Raw genomic sequence first — 23,607 nt, 5'->3', positions numbered from 1 at the left:
ATTGCTATTTTCAATACCTTGGACATTCTCTTGCTCTCCTATTCATACAAATGAAGATTTCTCCTTAAGTTTTAGATCATTCAAACCCAGAGAAAATAGGATAAATAATCTGGAAGAGGTCCTATCATAATATAGATGAGGAAAACTGAATTCCTGAAAACTTTAGGGACTTGCCCAGGTTCACGGGGCTAATAAGTGTTGCAGGCAAAATTAAACTTGAGGTCTTCCAAACCCTTCTGGGTCCAGTGCTCTACAATTGGGGATATATTTGACTTTTGGAAGCCTAGCCTGAGATTGGTTATCACTGCAGTCTCATTCCTACCCTTCCATCTGGCCTTTAAATTAGAAATGGCCTATATTTTAATATAAAATTCTGGTAGCTCTGTGATCTACTTTACTCTGACTTCTGCTTTCCCACTATTACCTAGATTGTACACTTCATGAGAGCAGGAACAATGAATTATCTTTGAATCTCATGTAGCTATTTTGCAATCGATATTTGTGATGCTTCGCAAATTCCCTCCTATGTCTCCCTTTCAAGTGAGGTCCAGATCTGTTTTTTCATTGGTTTAAGGCAAGGGTGAGTAAATTACATCTGAGGACCAAATCCAGACCACCTGAACAGCCTCTAGGTATGAATGTCTTTTTTCTTTTTCTTTTTCTTTTTTTTTTGCATTTTAAAAATTAAAAATGTAACTCCTCCCTCCCCCCCCACCCAAAAAAAAAAAAAACACAAAAAAAACAAACCATTCTTAGCTGCAGGGCCTGTACAAAAAATCAGGCAAAGGGTTATAGTTACCCCAGAAGACTGTTCTCTGCTGATCTCTGGTTTAAGGAATTCCTAAAGAAAACTCCCTCTATCAATTTAAACCAGCAACTGCTCAACAATTTATAGTCTTAGAAAGTTGCCTGGAACAATGAGAGAGGTTAAATGAATTGACTAAGGACCCATAGCTGGTACAGTATATGCCAGAGGACAATGATGAAAGCCAAGTTTTCTTAATTCTGAGACAGACTTTTTATTTACCATACTCTTTCTCTCACATATAAATAGATTCTTAACTAATGCTTGTTGGATGAATGAAAAATCTTGGCTTACATACCTCATATGAATCTCTGTTCTGTCACTCTATACTTCAACCTATCACCTTGGTTTTTCTCCAGGTATGAACATAGGGACCAAATTCCTTGCTTCTCAGATACTGAACTACCCAGATACTACTGGAATAAGATGTTCTCCACATTCTTCCCCACTGCCACCCACTTTTTCCGAGCCTTTGTCCACTTGTTAACTTTCAACCAGTGCAGTCTGGGCAAGAGACTCCTGGCATTCCACCTTGCAGTCTAGTTTTATGTATTCAGGACACTTCTATGATCCAAACTCTTTGCTCCAAACTCAGTCTCATCTAGATCTGAATATAGAAAATTAAGTTCCAAAGAAATGCACTCTGGGTGATGACTAATCTGAACACTATCTTCTATGTAGATTAAAATAACCAGTGTGTTTAGTAAACTTTTCTTTCACTGGAGTTCTTTTAAAATGCCTTTGGTGTGGAACATTGTCATTTTGAAAATTTAAATAGATTATAATCCTGATTTCTTCTTTGTCTGTTGAGATATTATGAACGCAAAAGCAAAAAACTCTTAACAGTATTTCAATATAATCGGTTTCCTTTTTAATTCTATGTATTTTATCTTATGCATTTAAAAACCAAATTCTCAGTAGGCTCACCAAATTGTCAAAGAATTCCATGACACAAAACAGATTAATAATTCTTGGTCTAGTTTATTAAAAAACAAAACCTAAAACAACTCGTTATAGAAATCTAGTAGGCTTGATTTTTTTTTAGAAACCATGTAGTCCAAACCCAAAGACCCCAACTTTTGGAATAAGAACTCACTGTTTGACAAAAATTGCTAGGAAAATTGAAAACTAGTATGGCAGAAACTAGGCATTGACCCACACTTAACACCATATACCAAGATAAGGTCAAAATGGGTTCATAACCTAGGCATAAAGAATGAGATTATAAATAAATTAGAGGAACATAGGATAGTTTACCTCTCAGACATGTGGAAGAGGAAGGAATTTATGACCAAAGAAGAACTAGAGATCATTATTGATCACAAAATAGAAAATTTTGATTATATCACATTGAAAAGTTTTTATAGAAACAAAATTAATGCAGACAAGATTAGAAGGGAAGCAATAGACTGGGAAAACATTTTTACAGTCAAAGGTTCTGATAAAGACCTCATTTCTAAAATATATAGAAAATTGATTCTAATTTATAAGAAACCAAGCCATTCTCCAATTGATAAATGGTCAAAGGATATGAACAGACAATTCTCAGATGAAGAAATTGACACTATTTCTAGCCATATGAAAAGATGCTCCAAGTTATTATTAATCAGAGAAATGCAAATTAAGGCAACTCTGAGATACCACTACACACCTGTCAGATTGGCTAGAATGACAGAGAAAGATAATGTGGAATGTTGGAGGGGATGTGGGAAAACAAGGACACTGATACATTGTTGGTGGAGTTGTGAAACATCCAGCCATTCTGGAGAGTGATTTGGAACTATGCTCAAAGAGTTATCAAACTGTGCATACCCTTTGATCTAGCAGTGTTACTACTGGGCTTATATCCCAAAGAGATACTAAAGAAGGGAAAGGGACCTATATGTGCCAAAATGTTTGTGGCAGCCCTGTTTGTAGTGGCTAGAAGCTGGAAAATGAATGGATGCCCATCAATTGGAGAATGGTTGGGTAAATTGTGGTATATGAATGTTATGGAATATTATTGTTCTGTAAGAAATGACCTGCAGGATGATTTCAGAAAGGCCTGGAGAGACTTATATGAACTGATGCTGAGTGAAATGAGCAGGGCCAGGAGATCATTATATACTTCAGCAACAATACTATATGATGATCAATTCTGATGGACGTGGCCCTCTCCAGCAATGAGATGAACCAAATCAGTTCCAATAGAGCAGTAATGAACTGAACCAGCTATATCCAGCGAAAGAATTCTGGGAGATGATTATGAACCATTACATAGAATTCCTAATCCCTCTATTTTTGTCCACCTGCATTTCCTTGATTTCCTTCACAGGCTAACAGTATACTATTTCAAAGTCCAATTCTTTTTGTACAGCAAAATAGCTGTTTGGATATATATACTTATATTGTATTTAATTTATACTTTAACATATTTAATATGTATTGGTCAACCTGCCATCTTGGAGAGGGGATGAGGAGGGGGAAGGAGGAGAAAAATTGGAACAAAAAGTTTGGCAATTGTCAATACTGTAAAATTACCCATACTTATAACTTGTAAATAAAAAGCTATAATTTAAAAGAAAAAAGAAACTATGTCATCTTCCTCCTCAAAATTATGATTACTTAAATTGTTCAAGGATTAGGATCAATTCATTACAAATAACAAGGCTAGAAAATTGATCTGTAGTTCTGGGTCTCTTTGGAGAATTTTTTTTTTAATGAATTGAAGCCATAATAGCAATTTGCCAGACTTTTGGCACAGACCCCATTTATAGGAAGTTGCATGTTTTTCATATCAGTTCCACAATTTCACCCTTCGTTTTTTTTCTTTTTTTCCCCCCACCCTTCATTTTTTCAAAACATCAAGTGGTCTCCAGTGATTTACTTTTGAATAACTGTGTGTCAATGAAATGTAGGACATCTACTGCCCTTCCTACTCTTCCATTATTTTCTTGTTTTGTGGCACACATTCTTTCTGGCCTTCTAGCTTTGACCATATCACTGGTCTGTACAACAAGTTTCAGTAACTCCTCCTTGACTCTAGAATAAAATACAACAACCTCTATTTGGCGGTTAAAGACCTTCACAGACTAGCTCCAACCTACCTTTCCAGACCAATTAAAACATTATTTACCTTCCCACACTTTACCTTCTGCCAAATTGGCTTATGTCCCACCTACCATTTCCACCTCTGTGTCTTTGCTTGAGCAATTGCTCATAACTAGAATTTTCTCCTTCCTCCTTTTAGCTCTTGGGGAGTCTAGCTTCCCCATCAAAACTAAAGTTCAAATGCCACCTCTTTGAAAAGGCCTTTTTCTGATTCACCTACTGGTTTAGTCTGCCCTCTAGAATGATTTGGCATGTATTTTGAATATTGCTTATATTTACTTCTTTGGTAACCTTTTGTATCCCTTCTGAAGAATATTAGCTCTTGAGGAGAGTAACTGTCTTACAGTTATATTTGTAATATTAATACCTAATATAGTGCTAGGTAGAAAGCAGAGACTTAAGAGACTTAAATGCTTCTTTGATGGTCTTTTTTTAAAAGCTCAGGTTTTTTCTTAAAAAAAAAAAGCTTAATTTTAATACCTTAAAATGACACTAACATTTTTTGGATACCTTGTACACTAGTCTACTTTATTCAATTCAGTATATTTATTAAACATATGCTATATATTGTCTCCAGGTTATGATTATTATGTTAATACAGACAATAAAATGGCAGTATATAATCTACATAGTATAGACTTATAAAATATGTCAACATATCATTTGACATTTCCACCAATGTAAATGAAAACTTCAATAACTCATCAGTACCACTCCAACTTTGGTGGAGCAGTGGACAAAATGTTGAGTCTGGAGTCATTAAGACTTCCTGAGTTCAAATCTGACCTAAAATACTAGCTCTGTGACTCGGGCCAAGTCATTTAACCCTATTTGCCATCTGTTTTCTCATCTGTAAATGGGCTGGAGAAGGAAATGGAAAACTATTCTTGTATCTCTACCCAGAAAACCCCAAATGGGATTCATGGAAAGTCAGATGAGATTGAAAAATGAATAAAACAACAATCCAATCTAATGCAATAAACATTTATTGAATGCATACTATATAGAGCTGGCCACAGAGATACCAAACCAAAAAAAAAAGTTTGAAGAAGCATATATTCAACTATTAGATAAAATTGAAGGGTTTCCTAAAATGTTGTGACCATGGTCTCTCTGCTATTAAGTGTTACAGGCAAGATCTCATCTCTCCAGGACTAAAACCTATATCGATTATCCTGTTACTTCTCTAGATCATATAACAAGAGGCACTGGGCACTACTAGGTAAGCAACTCCCAGATGAGAAAACTCAACTCTACCAATTCAGGCTAACACGTCTCTGTATCTGACAGAGAACTGACTAGGTCAGGCTGTTGTCCTTCATTCTCAAAGATCAAAATAATATTGCTATGGTAGAGTGTATACAACTGTGGCTGATCAGACCAATATGAGTTCGGGATGCTCTACCTAGGTTGGACACAAACAGTCTATGTGAACACTGAAATTCTCTAACTTTTTGCATCTGGCATTTCTTTTGAGCTCCTTCAATTCTGCTTTGTTCACAGAGAGAGAGCAATGCACCTTCTCTGATGAAGGTAGAGCATCCCGAACTCATATTGGTCTGATCAGCCACAGTTGTATACACTCTACCATAGCAATGTTATTTTGATCTTTGAGAATGAAGGACAACAGCCTGACCTAGTCAGTTCTCTGTCAGATACAGAGACGTGTTAGCCTGAATTGGTAGAGTTGAGCACAGGTTGGGCAGTCCTGTGCCAAAATTTCTCAAGCCACATAATTAATTTCAAAGTTTTTAAGAAAGACCTTGTATCAGTTTTTTCCATTATATGAGCACTTGCTCTGTTGTGAGTTCTCCCATAAAAATCTTTAGACTAAATTCACAGAAAAGGTTAAATGACTTGCTTACAGTCATGCACCAGTATAACAAAGGTAGAACTTGAATCCAGGATGGTCTGGTTTTGCTACCATACCATGTGGCACATACTAACATTTTTCACTTTTTCATCTTCCTTGTTCACTTTTGCCTTTCCATCTTTCCCTCAATTCCATTCCCTATAGCCATCCTCAGGGATTTCAATATTCATTTGGACAATCATGACTTTTTACATTGAGGACACATTTAATACTCAGGTCTCTCTGTTACTCAATTTTCCGATCTACTTCATCAACCTTTGAGGGTGGCCACACCTTATATATTGTCATCCAAGATCTTAAATTTTGAATTTACATCATCTGACCACAATCTACAGTCATTCCAATTGATTAATTCCACCATTTCTAAATCTGCTCTTCTCCCTAATCTTGATTTGTAATCTCCTGATTGGTCCTTTTCTCATAGCCTGTCTCCTCTCTTCTATTTTTATTCACATACCCACCCAATCTTAAAACAACACTTTGACATATCAACATCGCTTTCACCTTCACCAATGGTTATGCACCATACTTTTGAAATTCTAATCATACAGTGTCATACCACCACAATACTCTGTTACCCCAACCACCTGCTTTCTGAGTTGCTAATGGCTGTGGAAGGTTGTAATGATATCATGGCAACTAGGTCCACAACTAATTTAGGTTTTCTGCCCTCATCTAGGCCCACTGCTATGGAAAGGAGATTCTTTGATTCATTTCCATGAGCTCCCTATCACAAACTGCCATTGTGATTTTTCTAAATCTTCTTTGTTTTCCTCAGTTCCCTAAATCTACCTCAACCCTACTCTCACTTGATAGATAATCATGGTTTTTGCTTTACTGAAAAGATAAAGATATTGGCAAAAGCTCCATGGATTACCCTTCTTTACACCTCAAAATATTTTCTTATTTCAGCTAATCTTTCTAACATACAGCTACTTTTAGATGATGAAGAGGTCATCGTTGCAAAACTTAATTCCTTCTCTTAAACATGAATTGATTCTTTCCTGTGGCCTCCCGAATCATGCTCCATCAATTATTTTATTTCTCTTTAATGAAAATTAAAATTAAGCATTCTTTCTTTTGTTACTGCTTACAAATATGTTTATCTTCCCACCTTAAAACTACCATTTACTTTGACATGTGGTCAGGCTATTGTTCTCTTTCTTCTGCTCCCTTCCCTGGGAAGTACAAGCTATTGAAGATACCTTCATAAATGAATTGTCAATCCCCTGCAATTGTCCTTCCTTATCATTACAGAAACTGCTATTTCAAAATCATTAATGGTCTCCTTATTGCCATATATAGAAATCTTAAAAAAAACTCTTCTAGCTTTTAATACTTTTAATACTTTTGACTAGTTTTTCCTCTCCCTTCTGGCTACTCACTCATATTTTAATTTCTGTGATATTTCACTCTCAATAAAGAACAATTTCAGAGTTTCAAGGTTCCATGATAGCCACATATTTTGGACTATACATGAAAAAGTATTCCTATTACATACAACATACTCAAAGAGTGGTCATCCAGTCTTGGATGTTTTGAAGTGAACAGGAACCCAATATCTCCCATTTGACTTTGAAGGTGCTCTAATGGGCAAAAGTATTTTTCTTATATAATGCATACATTTTCCTCTTTGCAACTTGTATTCATTGCTCCTAGATCTGCCTTCTGGAGCCAAACAGAATAAGTTTATCACTCTTCAAGCCTTTCAAATATTTGATTCTTCCTCTATGTCTCTGATCATTCATTTTTTTCTCCTTTCCTTTACTGGCTTTTATTCCTCTCCCCAAACCTATAAATATGGACATCTTCTTTACTTTCTCTATACCCTCTAATTTAACAAGCTTTCCCACTTCTCTGGCTTCAAATTCATCTTCAAGATGATGTAATGCTTAATAAATGTTTTCTGAATTGAGTTAGTAAAATTAATTTGTCAGTAGCACGGATACAATGTACAGATCAGTCCTACAGTAAGAAGAGAGTAGTGATAGAGTAATAAAAAAATGAGATATATACAGTATACTTTGTAACAAACTCAACAGTACCTACTACACAAATAATTCTTTTTTTTCTTTTTTTTTAATTTTTATTTAATAATTACTTTATATTGACACTTGTTTCTGTTCCGATTTTTTTTTCCCTCCCTCCCTCCACCCCTTCCCCTAGATGGCAAGCAGTCCTTTATATGTTGGATATGTTGCAGTATATCCTAGATACAATATATGTTTGCAGAACCGAACAGTTCTCTTGTTGCATAGGGAGAATTGGATTCAGAAGGTATAAATAACCCGGGAAGAAAAACAAAAATGCAGATAGTTCACATTCGTTTCCCAGTGTTCTTTCTTTGGGTGTAGCTGCTTTTGTCCGTCATTTATCAATTGAAACTCAGGTCTCTTTGTCAAAGAAATCCACTTCCATCAAAATATGTCCTAATACAATATCGTTGTCGAATACACAAATAATTCTTAAGTTAATCTTTAAAAACTTGGAAAAATCCTTAGGTCAATGCATAATACTGTAGTAGTATTAGACAGATAATACTGAATATACTAAGAGTATAACTCTCCCCAACACCCTTCATGATAACCTGAATGGGGATTCAATGGTGTTAATTTTACATACTTTTCTTTATTCTAGATGCCTACATTACTAATAGTGTCTTCTTACTGAAGACTATAAAAGACTATTATTATAGTAATGGTGTCTTCTTATAGAAGAAAAAAATAATTGGAAGGTTCTCAAAGATATTAATACTGCTTTCAGTATGTATTAGATTCTCACTGGGGGAGGGCACCATTTCTTAGCCTTCTTTTGTATTCTGAACAATTACAATTCTGAGACAGAGCACATTGTAAGCATGTAATAAATAAGTGATGATTGATTGGCTGAGAGAATTAAGATTAAAATTTCAAAGATATGATAGTTGGTATGGTGTAACATAGAGAATACTGAGTTATGATTCAGGAGATTGGGGTCTGGTCCTAGCTTTGTTACTAAATATGTTAATTCAGCAAGCTACTACCTATCTGGGTCTGAGATTTCTCATCTGAAAAATGATGGGAGTTAGTTGGATTAGAAGTTTTCTTCCAGTTCTACAATTCAGTGATTCCATTGAAATATCCTTTGCTCATTGATCTATTGATTTGTGACACAACTTATTTTCCTCTTCAATTTACTCAACTATTAAGATAAGAAAGTATACAACTATCTGAAGGGGTATATATATATGGATTCATTTACAAAATTTCTGAATTTCCCCAGGGGAAAATGTTACAATATAAACCATCATTTTGAGATTGAGAGTTCATTTTTAAAATTATTATTATAGCCTTTTTATTTACAAGATATATGCATGGGTAATTTTTCAGCATTGACAACTGCAAAACCTTTTGTTCCAATTTTTCCCCTTCCTCCCCCCTCCATCCCCTCCCCAAGATGGCAGGTTGACCAATACATGTTAAATATGTTAAAGTATACATTAAATACAAGTATATATGTCCAAACAGTTATTTTGCTGTACAAAAAGAATCGGACTTTGAAATAGTGTACTATTAGTCTGTGAAGGAAATAAAAAATGCAGGCAGACAAAAATATAGGAACTGGGAATTCTATGTAGTGGTTCATACTCATTTCCCAGAGTTCTTTTGCTGGGTTAGCTGGTTCAATTCATTAATGCTCTATTGGTACTGACTTGGTTCATCACATTGTTGAAGAGGGCCACGTCCATCAGAATCGATCATCCTATAGTATTGTTGTTGAAGTATAAAATGATCTCTTGGTCCTGCTCATTTCACTCAGCATCAGTTCATGTAAGGTCTCTCCAGGACTTTCTGAAATCATTCTGCTGGTCATTTCTTACAGAACAATAATATTTTGTAACATTCATATACCACAATTTATTCAACCGTTCTCCAATTGATGGACATCCACTCAGTTTCCAGTTTCTGGCCACTACAAAGAGGGCTGCCACAAACATTCTTGCACATACAGTTCCCTTTCCCTCCTTTATGATCTCTTTGGGACATAAACCCAGTAGAAACACTGCTGAGTCAAAGGGTATGCACAGTTTGATAACTTTTTAAGCATAGTTCCAAATCAGAGAGGTCATATTTTAGATGATAATTCTAAACTTTTTCTATATAATAGATTTAAGGACTATAACTACTATGTCATTGCTTTAGGTAACTTCAGATGGCGAAACTCTCACCACCAATGTTTGCTAGCACCTTCTCTACAGTTTTCATCTTGGAGAGCTGTCTAGAGGAGTAAATGACATATCTTGGGTCATCAAACTAATATATGTCAGAGGAGGGTGAATTCTGGTCTTCTTGGTTCTCAAGCTAGCCCTCTAGCTACATGTTCCACTGCCTATACTGCAATAATGCTACAATTTATAAAACCATACTATAAAACTCTTAAGCACTGAGTAATATATAATTTTTAAAGTTATCATGTCTAGCACTTAGTACATTTTACACTCATAGAGGTAACATGGATTTTCATTTAAGCCATTGAGGAAGATGGGTATACAGCATTTACGTAGCACCATTCTGACATATTCTTGTGATTATAACCATCTCTAAATTGTTTATCTATGTATGGCAATTGTTTTAAATGACAGTGAGTTTATTATGTATGTCTCAACCAGAAGAGTGGTGGAGTATTTGGATTACTGAACAATGTTGGTGCCAAGCTTGAACACCAGAGACATTTAGGAGGAGAATGGATAGCATCACATTCAAAATTGTTTAGAATGGCTAATGCAGAGCTAAAATATAGAAGATTCCCTAACTGGTTGTGGGGGGAAAGAGGTCAAAAAAAGAAAGGGAAGAAGAAGAAGAGGATACAGTCAATCCAGAGGAAAAAACAAATGTCTGTCTCTCTGTATGCAAAATGCTATTCAACTAACATAAAACTAAGTAACAGGGTAGCCACATATATTTACTCAAGTCAATACAAGCCAGTGGGGATTGTTAAAATTCTTGGAGAAAATTTTTTTTAGCATCTGTAATAAGTTGTAACTATTCAATTCTTAGAATTAGGATGGCTAGCTTGTTTATTGCATTGGTTTATAAAATACTAAGAGATCTAAAGGGAGGCACCTAGTACATTGAATATATATTTCATGATGAATTTACAGAAAGATTTGTACAAGATTAACACAGAATAAGAGAAAAGGATAGGCTTTCATCTGTCATAATGGAAATTGATATTTGCATGTCCACTGAAGTATTGATAAAATTTCTTGTTATTTTTGAAGCTTTACTTCTAGAAAGTGATTTTGAAAATCATTCCAGAAGAAATTTTGTATGTAAAGTCATTTATAGTATCTGTTGGAATGTGAATTATTTGAGGCAGAGACTATGTTTAATTATCTTTGCATTCCTAGCGCTTAGCTTTGTACCTGGAACATCTTAAAGAGTTAAATAAATGCTTGTTGACTGAGGTTGAATCAGTTCCTAGAACACTGCAGAGCATCCTTGAAGAGATCTATAACCACTTACAAGCTTGATCATACTATCCACCCAGGAAAGCCCTGATTGACATTGACATGTATTTGTTTGGAAAACCTACGGAGTTGACATAGCAAGAATAGATGGGTTGCAATCTTCATCATTCCAGGAAACTTCTGAATTGGTCAGATCACAAATCTATTTGAGTAGCTACAATTTCAGATTAGTATAATTTCAGTACACTAAGAATAAATAATAAAGTACTTACCTCTGCTATTGCTACCACCAGGTTATAGGCCATTTTCACAAGAGAAACTAAAGTTTCATTCATCTTTGTGGAATTTCTCTTTCTCACTTTTACTTTCTAGATTGGTAGGCACCTTTCTATCTTGCTACCAAAGGACTAGAAATTGAATATATACTTAAAAGAAACATCTACTTTGATATGTACTTCAGTACTTGCTCAAAATACTCAGGACAAAAGATTGAGAAGAGTCTAGAGGTTCAGAGGTAAAAGGAAACTGACACCTGGTTTTTGCTGACCCTATGACCTTAAGATTCATAAGATCCTAGGATTTAGAGCTAGAAGAATCTTTAGAAATCACTTACTCCAACTCCCTTATTTTAAAGATAATGAAATTAAGGTCCAAGAGGTAAAGAGATTTGTCTAAGACCTTCTAATTAGCAGAAACTGTATTCAAACTCATATTCTCTAACTCAAATGTTCATATTCTTGCCACTAGCAAAAACAAAAAGCAGTAAGAGAAAGTATGCTTCCTCATTGAAAGATGTCTATTAAAATTTGGCATAATTGTCATAATATATTTCCATAGTAAGTACTTAATGTTTATTAAAGTTGAATATTTTCTTGAAGGCTATTTTGATAATCTATACAAACTGTAGTTGATTTCTACTAAATCCATAAGATCTTGGATTTTGACTCATTAAATCACCTCTTTAACCTTAACAATGAACTGAGAGATTTTCTGTGTCAGAAAGTCACTTATAGCTCTCTGTGACTGGGTGTTAGCACTAAATCTGTGTTTTTTTTCCTATTTTCTTTCTCTCTCAAAAACATGTGACCAACTTTTAACATACAGAAGCATTCTCACACTATAAGTTGTTTTGAAAGAGAGAGAAGACACATAATTTTCAAATACCATTGAATGAAGTATACATTTTCAAATGTTAGAGCATGAACAAACATATGCTTGAATGTAAGATGGTTCTTAGAAGAGCAATTTATTCCTCTGGATTGCTGTCAATAACTGAAAATGCATGCTTGCAGGAAATCTTCAAATTATTAGGAACATCATACCATTTGCCCTGTAGATATTCTCTTTTGGACTTGGAATATGAATAGGTAATGGAATCTGTACAAGGAAGAATCAATGATGCTCTGTATCTTGCACTGGCTATAGATGGATAGATAAAAGCATATGGGGAAAGGAATCATAAACTTTATGATAATCACAGAACCAGTTTTAAAATAGAAGCACTGAAAAAAGACATGTACACTATAGAGTAGAATATATTGCCCTAAAGAAGATGGTATTGATAATTCAAAAAACAAATAAAAATACTATGGATGATCACAATGAATCACATGTCATTGTAATAGAATATAGATTCTAGGGATCAGCCTTGCTTTTTAATGACATCATCTTGTTGGACTGCCTTGGGTCCTTCTCTACAATTCTTCAAAGGAAGGATGAACACTTGTAGTATAATGATAGTAATAGAATATAGATATAGAAGTAAGCATTCCTGTCCAAACATTGATTTACTTATTAGGAGTATGCAGAAGTCAGTTCTATTTAGCTTGCAAAGCCCACTGTTAAATTTTCATTGTAAGCATTTACACTTTAGAAAGCATCAATTTAGACCCACACTCAACACCATATACCAAGATAAGATCAAAATGGGTCCATGATCTAGGCATAAAGAACGAGATTATAAATAAATTAGAGGAACATAGGATAGTTTATCTCTCAGACTTGTGGAGGAGAAAGAAATTTGTGACCAAAGATGAACTAGAGACTATTACTGATCACAAAATAGAAAATTTTGATTATATCAAATTAAAAAGCCTTTGTACAAACAGAACGAATGCAAACAAGATTAGTAGGGAAGCAACAAACTGGGAAAACATCTTTACAATTAAAGGTTCTGATAAAGGCCTCATTTCCAAAATATATAGAGAACTGACTCAAATTTATAAAAAATCAAGCCATTCTCCAATTGATAAATGGTCAAAGGATATGAACAGACAATTTTCAGATGATGAAATTGAAACTATTACCACTCACATGAAAGAGTGTTCCAAATCACTATTGATCAGAGAAATGCAAATTAAGACAACTCTGAGATATCACTACACACCTGTCAGATTGGCTAAGATGACAGGAAAAAATAATGATGAATGTTGGAGGGGATGCGGGAAAACGGGGACACTGATGCATTGTTGGTGGAGTTGTGAACGAATCCAACCATTCTGGAGAGCAACCTGGAATTATGCCCAAAAAGTTATCAAACTGTGCATACCCTTTGATCCAGCAGTGTTTCTATTGGGCTTATACCCCAAAGAGATACTAAAAAAAGGAAAGGGACCTGTATGTGCCAAAATGTTTGTAGCAGCCCTGTTTGTAGTGGCTAGAAACTGGAAAATGAATGGATGCCCATCAATTGGAGAATGGCTGGGTAAATTATGGTATATGAATGTTATGGAATATTATTGCTCTGTAAGAAATGACCAACAGGATGAATACAGAGAGGCTTGGAGAGACCTACATGGACTGATGCTAAGTGAGATGAGCAGAACCAGGAGATCATTATACACTTCGACAACGATATTGTATGAGGATGTATTCTGATGGAAGTGGATTTCTATGACAAAGAGACCTAACTGAGTTCCAATGGGTAAATGTTGGACAGAAACAGCTACACCCAAAGAAGGAACACTGGGAAACGAATGTGAACTATTTGCATTTTTGATTTTCTTCCCGAGTTATTTTTACCTTCTGAATCCAATTCTCCCTGTGCAACAGGAGAACTGTTTGGTTCTGCAAATATGTATTATATCTAGGATATACTGCAACATATTTAACATATATAGGACTGCATGCCATCTTGGGGGGGATGGAGGGAGGGAGGGGAAAAAACGAAACATAAGCGAGTGCAAGGGATAATGTTGTAAAAAATTACCCTGGCATGGATTCTGTCAATACAAAGTTATTATTAAATAAAATAAAATTTAAAAAAAAAAGAAAGCATCAATTTAAAATCAGGGCTTGAATTGCTGGGGTTTTTTATTGTTAGATTTAAGAAAGTGGCACTAGTACAAATTAAACTTAAAAGTATATGTGATATATATATATACACACACAATATATTTAAGACTCAGATTGTTAAACATTTCCCAGCACATATCTGTAAGGCTCTTATAAGCATTGTTTGAGCTTAGCTTTGGAAATGAAGCCATCACTAGAGTGAAAATCTGATGACTGAAGGTGATGATTACTACTACCACCACCATTACCACTATGACTACTACAGCTTCACCTCTTCCTATTATCCCTACTCTTACCAATTGGCATTTATATAGTTATTTAAAATGTACAAAGCATTTTACATCTCTTATCACATTTGTACCTTATAATGTACAATGAAGTGTCTTGAAATCCTGAGGTCCAGTGATTTCATGCACACCTTCTAACATAATTATAGCTATAAGTATAAGCCATATACTTAATAAAGCAAGTGAAAGCCACTCCCTTAAATTGACAAGTGTTGTTAAGAATGCAAAGAATACAATAGTGCCATAAACTCTGTGAGGATAAACTAGAACTGTCTTTTGAGAGTTTGCCAAAGAATGGGAGGAGAGAAGGAGAGAGACAGAGACAGACAGAGACAGAAAGACAGAGAGAAAGAGAGAGAGAGAGAGAGAGAAAGAGAGAGAGAGAGAGAGAGAGAGAGAGCGAGAGTGAGCGCCTGCTTCAGGAAAGAACTGAGAATATCATGGCACTTGAAAGCATAAAGAACACAATACTTGAAGCTGTAGAATGGGTTCAATCACAAAACTCCCTGAAAATTCTAAATGCAGTTCCTGTTTTACAGTGTATTAGAGTCAGAAGAGACAATTGTTTATTGGTCCAACTATCTTTGAGTTAAGGAAACTGATGAGAAGTTGATTATCATGAGTATACTGGGGGAAAAAAACCCAGCAGAAAAGGAATCAAGAAATCTTTGATTTCAGTTTCAGCTTTATCACCAACTATCTCTGTGAGGCAGTGTTTGTTTGGCACATAGTGGGTACTTAATAAATGATTGATAACTTACTTGAACAAGCCAATTAACTTAATTGGGTCTTGGTTTATCTAAAACAAGAAGTTGAGTTAGATTATGTCTAAGATTAATTTTATCTTTAAAGTTCCATGATTCGAAGTGATTTGTGAAAGAAAGGTCATCCAGCTGGGGGATCCTTGAGCAGCAGCTAAAGCCCAATCCTGTAAGTCATACTTCTATAGTAAAGTTACACTTTTTTCCCCCCAGACATGGTTTACCAAATGATTCAGATAGTTAAATCATCTTTGAAAATTAAAAACTATTTGCAATTACAAAAAAGGAAAAGTAAGGTTTTTATTAAAAAAAAAACATAATTATAATCACACAAGTTTTGCCATTGTAATAGATGATGAAACAATCGGAGACATTTGGGCTTAATGCTGGTGAGCCATTTTAAAATGCTAGACACTAGAAAATACTTGTAGGTATTTAGTTCAAGAATACAGTCAGGGTATATGCCAAACACATCTCTCTTATAATAGAGTGGTTTTTTCAGCCTATGACTTCTTATGCTACTTTCCTGATTCAGGTTTCTCAATTTCCTCCAGCTTGTGATAGAAATTAGTTTATGTCTGGAAGCAATAAATTAACTTGAAGTAGATATTGTATGGATTTGATAGCAAACTATCTCTAGCATTTTGCAGTCTCTGGCATAGAGTGGCCACTTAATAAATGATTACGGATTGATTATATGTACATATATTTATCTCAGTATGAGAAAATCTTTAATTTTCAGAGAGAAGTTGCATTAGAAGTAGAAACAGGTGATGATGATAGCTCAGAAAATAAGATTGAAGTTACATATGACAAATCACTTTGAGTTTTATTTTTTCTTTCTACCTCAGTTCTTTTCCAAAAATAGGAGTCATTTCTGTGTCTGCTTATCACTATAGAAAATACTAAGTTCAAAAACCATAACAACCTTCTTTGCTTTTCCATAATGACTTCTGTTTTCAAGGATTTGCCTACTTATTAAAATTAGAAAAGTAGCAAAAACTACACTAGATTCAATCAAACAAATGTTGATTAAGTACTGACTTTGGACTAAAGCTCTAGGGATTTTTTTTTAATGTAATGAAGTGATTTTAACTTTATTAGGCAGCTACTTGAATCTCCATTTGCCACAAAATTTAAAAATATTTAAAAGTAAAGAAACTATAATTATATATAACTATATCTTTAAGTATAATAAATTCAATAAAATAAAAGTCAAATTAAGTTATAGACAATACATTTTTATGCTCATAAACTGGCAAAATAGTTTTAAATTTGTAACGAATGCTTTAATAAGTATTATACATATTTCATTTTTCCTAATATTTCTTTCCTTTTATGGTCTTATAATATCTACAATTCTTATAAGGGTTATTTCTATTTTCTTATATCTGTTTTAACAGTTGTACTATATTAGTTTAGTGAAAGTTTTCTTTTCAGAGAAAAAGTCTGTGATAAATGACTAGAACTTTAAAAGTTATTAGTTTGTATCTGAAGAATATTAGTCCTTGCCATCTTGCCTATATACATAGTTTTGGGCCAGCAAAATTCTTCTTGGACCTGGTGAAAAGTGCCCTATCCACTATTCTTTTTGGCACTTTGTTACTATAGGGTAGAAAGCTGAAACTGATCCCTTCAAGCTGTCAAGAGAAGAATGAGAAAGTTGGATTTGAACAGCTTAATTTGCAAAGGCAGGTATGAGAGTTTAGCTCTTTTCAATTACAATTTTACTTAGGAAAGATAGGACTACACTTTTCTATGTTTGGACAGAAAGAACAGATAAGTCAAGTTTTATTATAATTAACTTTAAAGACAGTAAACCCTTCAGAATTTCACTTATGATAAAAATAATTCTTTCATATTATTTTTATTATTGTTTCATTATTTTTGAATATTTTCATTTAAGTTTGTCCTGTTTATTCTGGTAGATTGTGTCTGGAGAAAATTTTACAAAGCTGATATGATCAATTTGACCTGCCTTTCTTAACTGCATTTTATAGTATAAGCAAGTCAATGGGGGATAGAAATGGGAAAGAATGTTAGGTTCTATCCATGACTGACTCTGACATGTCTTTCCAAATAGGAGAGAGTCCAATTCATTGTTAACATCATCTTGTTTGAAAGAGGATATTAAGATATAATTTATAGGAGAAGGGTTGATCAGGTCCAAATGTTTTATCTACCAAACCAGAGACTTTATTCTTTTTATCCTGCAAAATATTTCTCAGTAACACTTGAGTTCATATTTCTTATATAGCTTACTTCCCTCTGACAAATTCCTTAAGGACCTCTCTCTCTTTCACTTTCCTTCTCTCCCCCCCCCCCCCCATGGCAATTAAAGTTGGTTTATTATTAAGCATGCAACCAACAGCAAACAGTTGAGACAGCAGAAAATTATACTTGTTACATTGCAAAGGATTTTGTTATTTTAAAAACATTGTTTTCTTCATAAGGTGGCAAGAACTTCTATTTTTCTCATATCTGTCCTAAAGTTCTATAAATATGTCACAGATGAATAATTCTAAATGTAAACTGTTTTACACTGAAAATAAAAATGATTATGTTGTGCACCAAAAGTGAAAAGCATTGGGTTTAAATTCTAGAAGCCCCTTCACCCCCCCCCCACAACAGATGGAGATCAAGATAATTGCTATTTATGATGCAGATGTTTCATTTTTCCCCTCATAATCCTAAAGCCAAATGATAGAACCCAAAGGACAACCGTAAACCCAGTCTATGCATTGGATTGTTAAAGTACAATATTGTTTAGTATTCTTTTGTGATTCTTGGCCAGAAGATGTCATTTTGGTAGAGGATCAGATATTTACTCAAATTAATTGAACTTTTTGTGAAATTATAAAAATTGAATCCCTGATCAGTCTATTCGTTATCATTCGAACATAGCTTATATTCTCGGTCGTGCCTACACCGAGAGAGGATGTGGAGGTGCCAGACATATTATTAAAAAGAATTTGTGGTTCATTATTTCCGCTAGATGGAGCTGTTTTCCCTAATCCTTTTCCGAAGTATTCAATTTATAAAATAAATGCAATCCAATGCCACCTTAAACCACACGACATAATAGCAACTCACAGGCTTCCATTAAAACCTCAATTTGGAGAAAATTGATTCTACCTCTTAGCAAATGCAATGCAATTATTCCAACACGCTACAATCAAGGATAATATCAAAGCATCCCCCAACTTTTGCCCAGTACCATAAGTACACCTGTTCCTCTCAACTCCCACCCCCTTCACTAACAGTGCTAACCTGGAAATTAGCAAATGAGGCGTTAGAGATGCATTGCCCCGCGACAGTCAGCAGCAGATGCCATGACAGGCACGTTTCCATAAGGCCATAGAACTTGTTACAGTTTTGTGACAGCAAAGATTCTAGATGATACCTTCCGAGACGATCAAAGTCCCTTCTTCCCAGCCTGGACAGGACGGAAACCTCAGAAGACTCTTTCCCAGATGAAACACCCACAACAAACTGTATGGAATTCACCCAATACCGACCACTGCCCTCGGGCAGACGATTTCTCGGGTACTTTTGTAGCGAAAAGAATAGGCTTAATGAATGCAAGATTGAAAGTTCGGGGCTAACAACCGACTCGCCAATTGGGGTTTCTCGCGGGAGAGTCAGGCTAGCGGAGGATTTCAAGGAGCGGACGGCTGCAAACATGAGGTGTGCGGCAGCCGCCCGCAGTGCAAAGCTGATTGTGCGTGACACACAGAAAAGCGAGACACATGCACATACGAACACACATGCACACAGTTAGCAGGGAGCAGGTCTAGAGAAAAAAAAAAAAAAAACAACAGTTCACCAATATAAACACAACAGCTATCTGCAGGGCCAATTCCAATCGCGACCCAAAGGGAAATTCTTTTTTGGGGGTGGTGAAAACTCTACCCCACAAAAACTTTAATGGCAAGAACTAAAAAGCTAATTAGAGCTTTTTAAAATTAAAATTTAAAATCAAATCCCAAAACGAGGTGCATGGGGAGCCTGGGCTCAGGGGAACAAGAATACAATACGCGACTACCCTAAAATCCTAGCGTGGAATACACTACCGTCGGGGATGTCAGCGAACTGGGAGGGAGGTGAAGATGAGCTTTTATCTTTCCAAGGTGACCTGGTTTGGGAAGGGTCGGGACAGAGTGAGGAAGAACGAGTTCCCTCCTAACCTCTTCACGCCACATTTTTCCTACCTCACCCTCTACAATCCCCAACTCTGTGCTCTTACCTTAACGGCTGCATGGGCCCCTCCGGCCCACTGGGGGTGGTGGTGAGGAGGGGGTAAAAGGGGAACGATCCTTTGACCCGAAGGGATTGAGGGAGGGTCGGCCACTTCGGGGCGTAGTCCCTTCCACTCCTCCTCTCCCCACTAAATTCTCTGCGGCTGGGCTGGGAGCTCGACCCCTCCCTCCCTCCCCGACCCCCAGCCCAACCGCCCCCCGGTTCAGCTGCAGTTCGGGGAGTCCTGCATCCTTCCCCGCTGCATATCTACAAGAGACTGGCGGAGGCAGGGACAGGGTGTGAAAGGAAAGTGATTTCCCCCCAGAACAGATCAGCCCAGTCTGCAAGAGATAACTAGATAGACTGGCAGGCAGAGCGAACCCCCTCCCTCCGCTAACCCTCCACGTGCTGGTGTGAGAAGGTTCGTTAACATGCAAAAGGGGGAAGGGGGTGGAGTAGGGGCGGGAGGATAAGGAGACGCTGCCCAGCTCTGGTCTACCGGGAGAGAAGTATAGGGGGGTGTTAATGAGTATAACCTCCCCCCTCCTCCCCTTCTATCTTCAGCCACCCTTCCACACCGAAACACGGACCTAAGGGAGGAAGAGACACCTTAAGAAAAAAGTGGGAAGGGGAGGTGAAGGGAGAGGGAAAGAGTGAAGAAAAATGGGCGGAGGGTCTCAAAGCCCTAGGAGCAAACGTAAGCTCTAGTTCGATCTGGGTGAGCAAAGGAAGGACAGACAGATGCTTTGCCTCTGCCGCTCGGCTTGACATAAAAGCTCCCCACAAGTTTTTGATTCTCTCGTGGAGATATCAAGAATTCCCACCCAGTTTTCCATCCTTAGTCCAAATATGTTGAAATTGCTGTGTGTATCTCTTCACAGCCCAAGGTGCATTTTCTCCCGAAAATACTAAGGTCAGAAGATCTTAAACCGGACTTGAATTAGGTACAATATAGTTGCTTCTGTGCTACTTTCATACTGGGCAGGAGAGGCTTTTTTTTTTTTTTTCTAACAGATTTATTCAGTGTACAATGTATGTTTACTTTGTGTAGACAATGCTGAGGATGGCTGACACCCTACCACAGCTTTTAAACACTTTTGGGGTGGGGAGAAGGCAAGAAGACAATATCTGAAACTAACTACTGCTTGAGAAGGGGGCGGGGGAGAAGTGTTTTTTATCCCGTTTCCTTTATTAGGAGAGTGAGAATAGGGAAATGCCAACCAGTCACCGATTGTGCCCTCAGAGAACAAGAGAATTCGATGCTGCTAATGAAAAACCCAATTAAACCTGTGAATGGTCTATCCTATTTATACAAATAGCGAAACCTAAGGACCACCCAATCTTCTATTTGTAGATCTGAAAAAAAAAGTGTCTCAATTTCAGATCTGAAAATCAGTCTTGTGGTTAATTAAATCATCTTGTTGGTACAGAAGTGATTTCCTCAATGTAGAAGAACTTAGACTATGGGAACTCCTTGTACCAATGCAGCAACTCCTTCCCCTTCTCCCCTTTCTCTTCGTCCTTCCCCTCCTTCTCCTCTTCCTTCTCCTTCTCTTTCCTCCTCCACTCCTCCCCCTCCTGCCTTCTTCCTCCCTTTCCTTCTCCTCTTCTTCCTCCTTCACAACCACCATCACTACACAAATAGCATTTAAATAGGTCTTTAAGATTTGTGAAGCTTCTGCACATATTTCACTTGATCTTCATAGTAGACTGGCGAATTAGGTACTATTATCCCCTCCATTTTAGATGTGAATAAACTGAGGCTGAGTTCCATGGGGAACACAGCTTAGTGTCAGATATGAGATTTGAATTCAGGTCTATCTTGACTCAAAGTACAGTACTTAGTCATTGTGCCACAAGGCTGGAGAAAATTCATTCCTCATTTATATTCTTAGAGAATTGGTTGGAAGATTGGGAGTTAAATGACTTGCCCAGTGTCTTGTCAGTAGGTCTTCCTGATTCTAAATCCGGTTCTCTATTCCCTAAACCAGATTGCTTCTCTGAATTAAGATATGATCTTGATTTCTCTTTTCATGGAAAATTAATTTTAATAGGATAAATAAGTTGTTTACATAAAACAAAAATGATGTTTAAAATATATAATTTGAAGTGTATATTTACTTGGGTTTTAACTCAAAATTATGGGTTCCTCTTGGCTATCACCTTCTTAAGTAATTTATTTAAGATAGATATCCTGGTGATATTAGAAGTACCAGAATCCAGAGACCCGAGTCTTTAAAGACTTATGCTTAGTTTGTGTTAAGTATCACATTAAACTACTTTCTGAATTGTAAAAACATGACAGCTTGGTTGATTTTCCTTTTTGACAAAATCTCCCCCAAACCCTCCATTTTACCAGGCTTCATATATACAAGCCATCTCATTATAAAATGGAACCACTGGAAAATTCCTAATAGGTCTTTCATATGTATCATTTTATATTTTAAGGGGTGATGGGGGTCCACCACTTGTCCTGAAGCCTTTGAGACAGACAGATTATAATATACACAATCATCTTGCTGTGTAAACACCCAATTTACTAGAACAAACCTTTGCTATGTAATCTTTGCAAAGTACTCTTTTGCTTTGCTTTTTGCATTTATTTTTTAGTACAGAAGACAAAAAAAATCTAATGTCACTCGTAAACTGCTTGATATATGGAATACATATATAAATAGGGTTTGATTTGGCTTGGAACTATGATTCGATCTTCTAGGGAGCTTCCATATGAGGAAACTCCTTCCACCAATGCAGATCAAGATCTGCAACTTACAGTTTAAGTGAATTGACTGGACATATAGAAATTAGGTTACTTGTCCAGGCCATAGGTGTTAAAGCCAGACTTTTAAATGGAAGTTAACCAAGTGGTTAGGCATTACTAGCTGACAGCAAGTAAATAGAGTATAAAAATGTCAGAGGATGGGGGCAGTTAGGTGGTGCAGTGGATAGAGTACCAGCCTTGAAGTCAGGACAGATCTGAGTTCAAGTCTGGCCTCAGACATTTAACACTTTCTAGTTATGTGAACCTGAGCAAGTCATTTATTTCCAATTGCCTCAGCAAAAAAAAAAAAAAGTCAGGGGATCATATTAAGATCATAGATTTAGAGCTCAATACCTTTATTATCTATGTGACTCCAGCTAAGTCACGTAACTTCCCCAGACCTGTAAAATAATGATTAGATTGGATTGGACAATTTATAGTTGTCAATATATAGCATGTTTTCTATTCTGTTTTTAAATGCCTATGAATTGCTGAGTTAAAAGTAGGATATTTAATTAGAAATTAAAGCAACTTGTCCAGTCACTCCATAAGGGAATGAATCAATGTTTACTCCCCATATTCCTGAACTCTAGGCATATTAACAAGCTAAACTTGTTCAGCTGCTAAAAAGGGAAGCCAATTAAGAAACGACTCCATTAGTGGGTTGGTAATCATTAGGCTTAACTTGGACTTCATCAAAAAGTTGACTTCTTTTAGGCTTTAGTGGCACAAACAAGAGGAGTTCCCCGAGGGACCTGAGAGGACCACTTTTCCTCATCTCCACAGAAGCTTCTTGTCTCTTTACTCTATTCTACCTCCAGGTTCTACTGGATCAGTCCTCAGGAGTTGGGAGTGCACTTCCTGTCCCGCACTCAGCTGCAGATGCCTTGACAACATGACTCCCCTGGGTGGGGGTCCCCAAGGCCTTTGAGCAGTAAGGTTGGTCTGATTGCTCCTTGGGTACTGCAACTGATCATAGCTCTCTGAAGCAGTTTCAACAGCCTTTGAGCAGGGGCTGAAGTCTCTTCCTTCTGGGAGTTTAAACAGG

The 23,607-nt window shown here is 36.4% G+C and overlaps 1 protein-coding gene across 2 annotated transcripts in view; it reads right to left on the bottom strand.

Moving 5' to 3' along the window:
• Window positions 1-20,039, bottom strand: part of RGMA (repulsive guidance molecule BMP co-receptor a) — a 56,027-nt gene extending 35,988 nt beyond the window's left edge. Inside the window, exon 1 of one of the 2 annotated variants that reach the window (XM_051981040.1) lies at window positions 19,806-20,039. In XM_051981040.1, coding sequence (XP_051837000.1) covers window positions 19,806-19,819 — 14 coding nt within the window. In that variant the 5' untranslated portion in view covers window positions 19,820-20,039. Of the gene's footprint in view, window positions 1-18,829; window positions 19,345-19,805 lie in introns of those variants that run through there. The other variant, XM_051981039.1, reaches the window with a different exon arrangement.
• Between the last annotated feature and the right edge of the window lie 3,568 nt (window positions 20,040-23,607).

The sequence above is a fragment of the Antechinus flavipes genome, chromosome 2 (genome assembly GCF_016432865.1).
Source record: "Antechinus flavipes isolate AdamAnt ecotype Samford, QLD, Australia chromosome 2, AdamAnt_v2, whole genome shotgun sequence".
NCBI lineage: Eukaryota > Metazoa > Chordata > Mammalia > Dasyuromorphia > Dasyuridae > Antechinus > Antechinus flavipes.
Note: the sequence above shows the minus strand (reverse complement) of the source record. Positions and strands in the feature narration are given on the sequence as shown.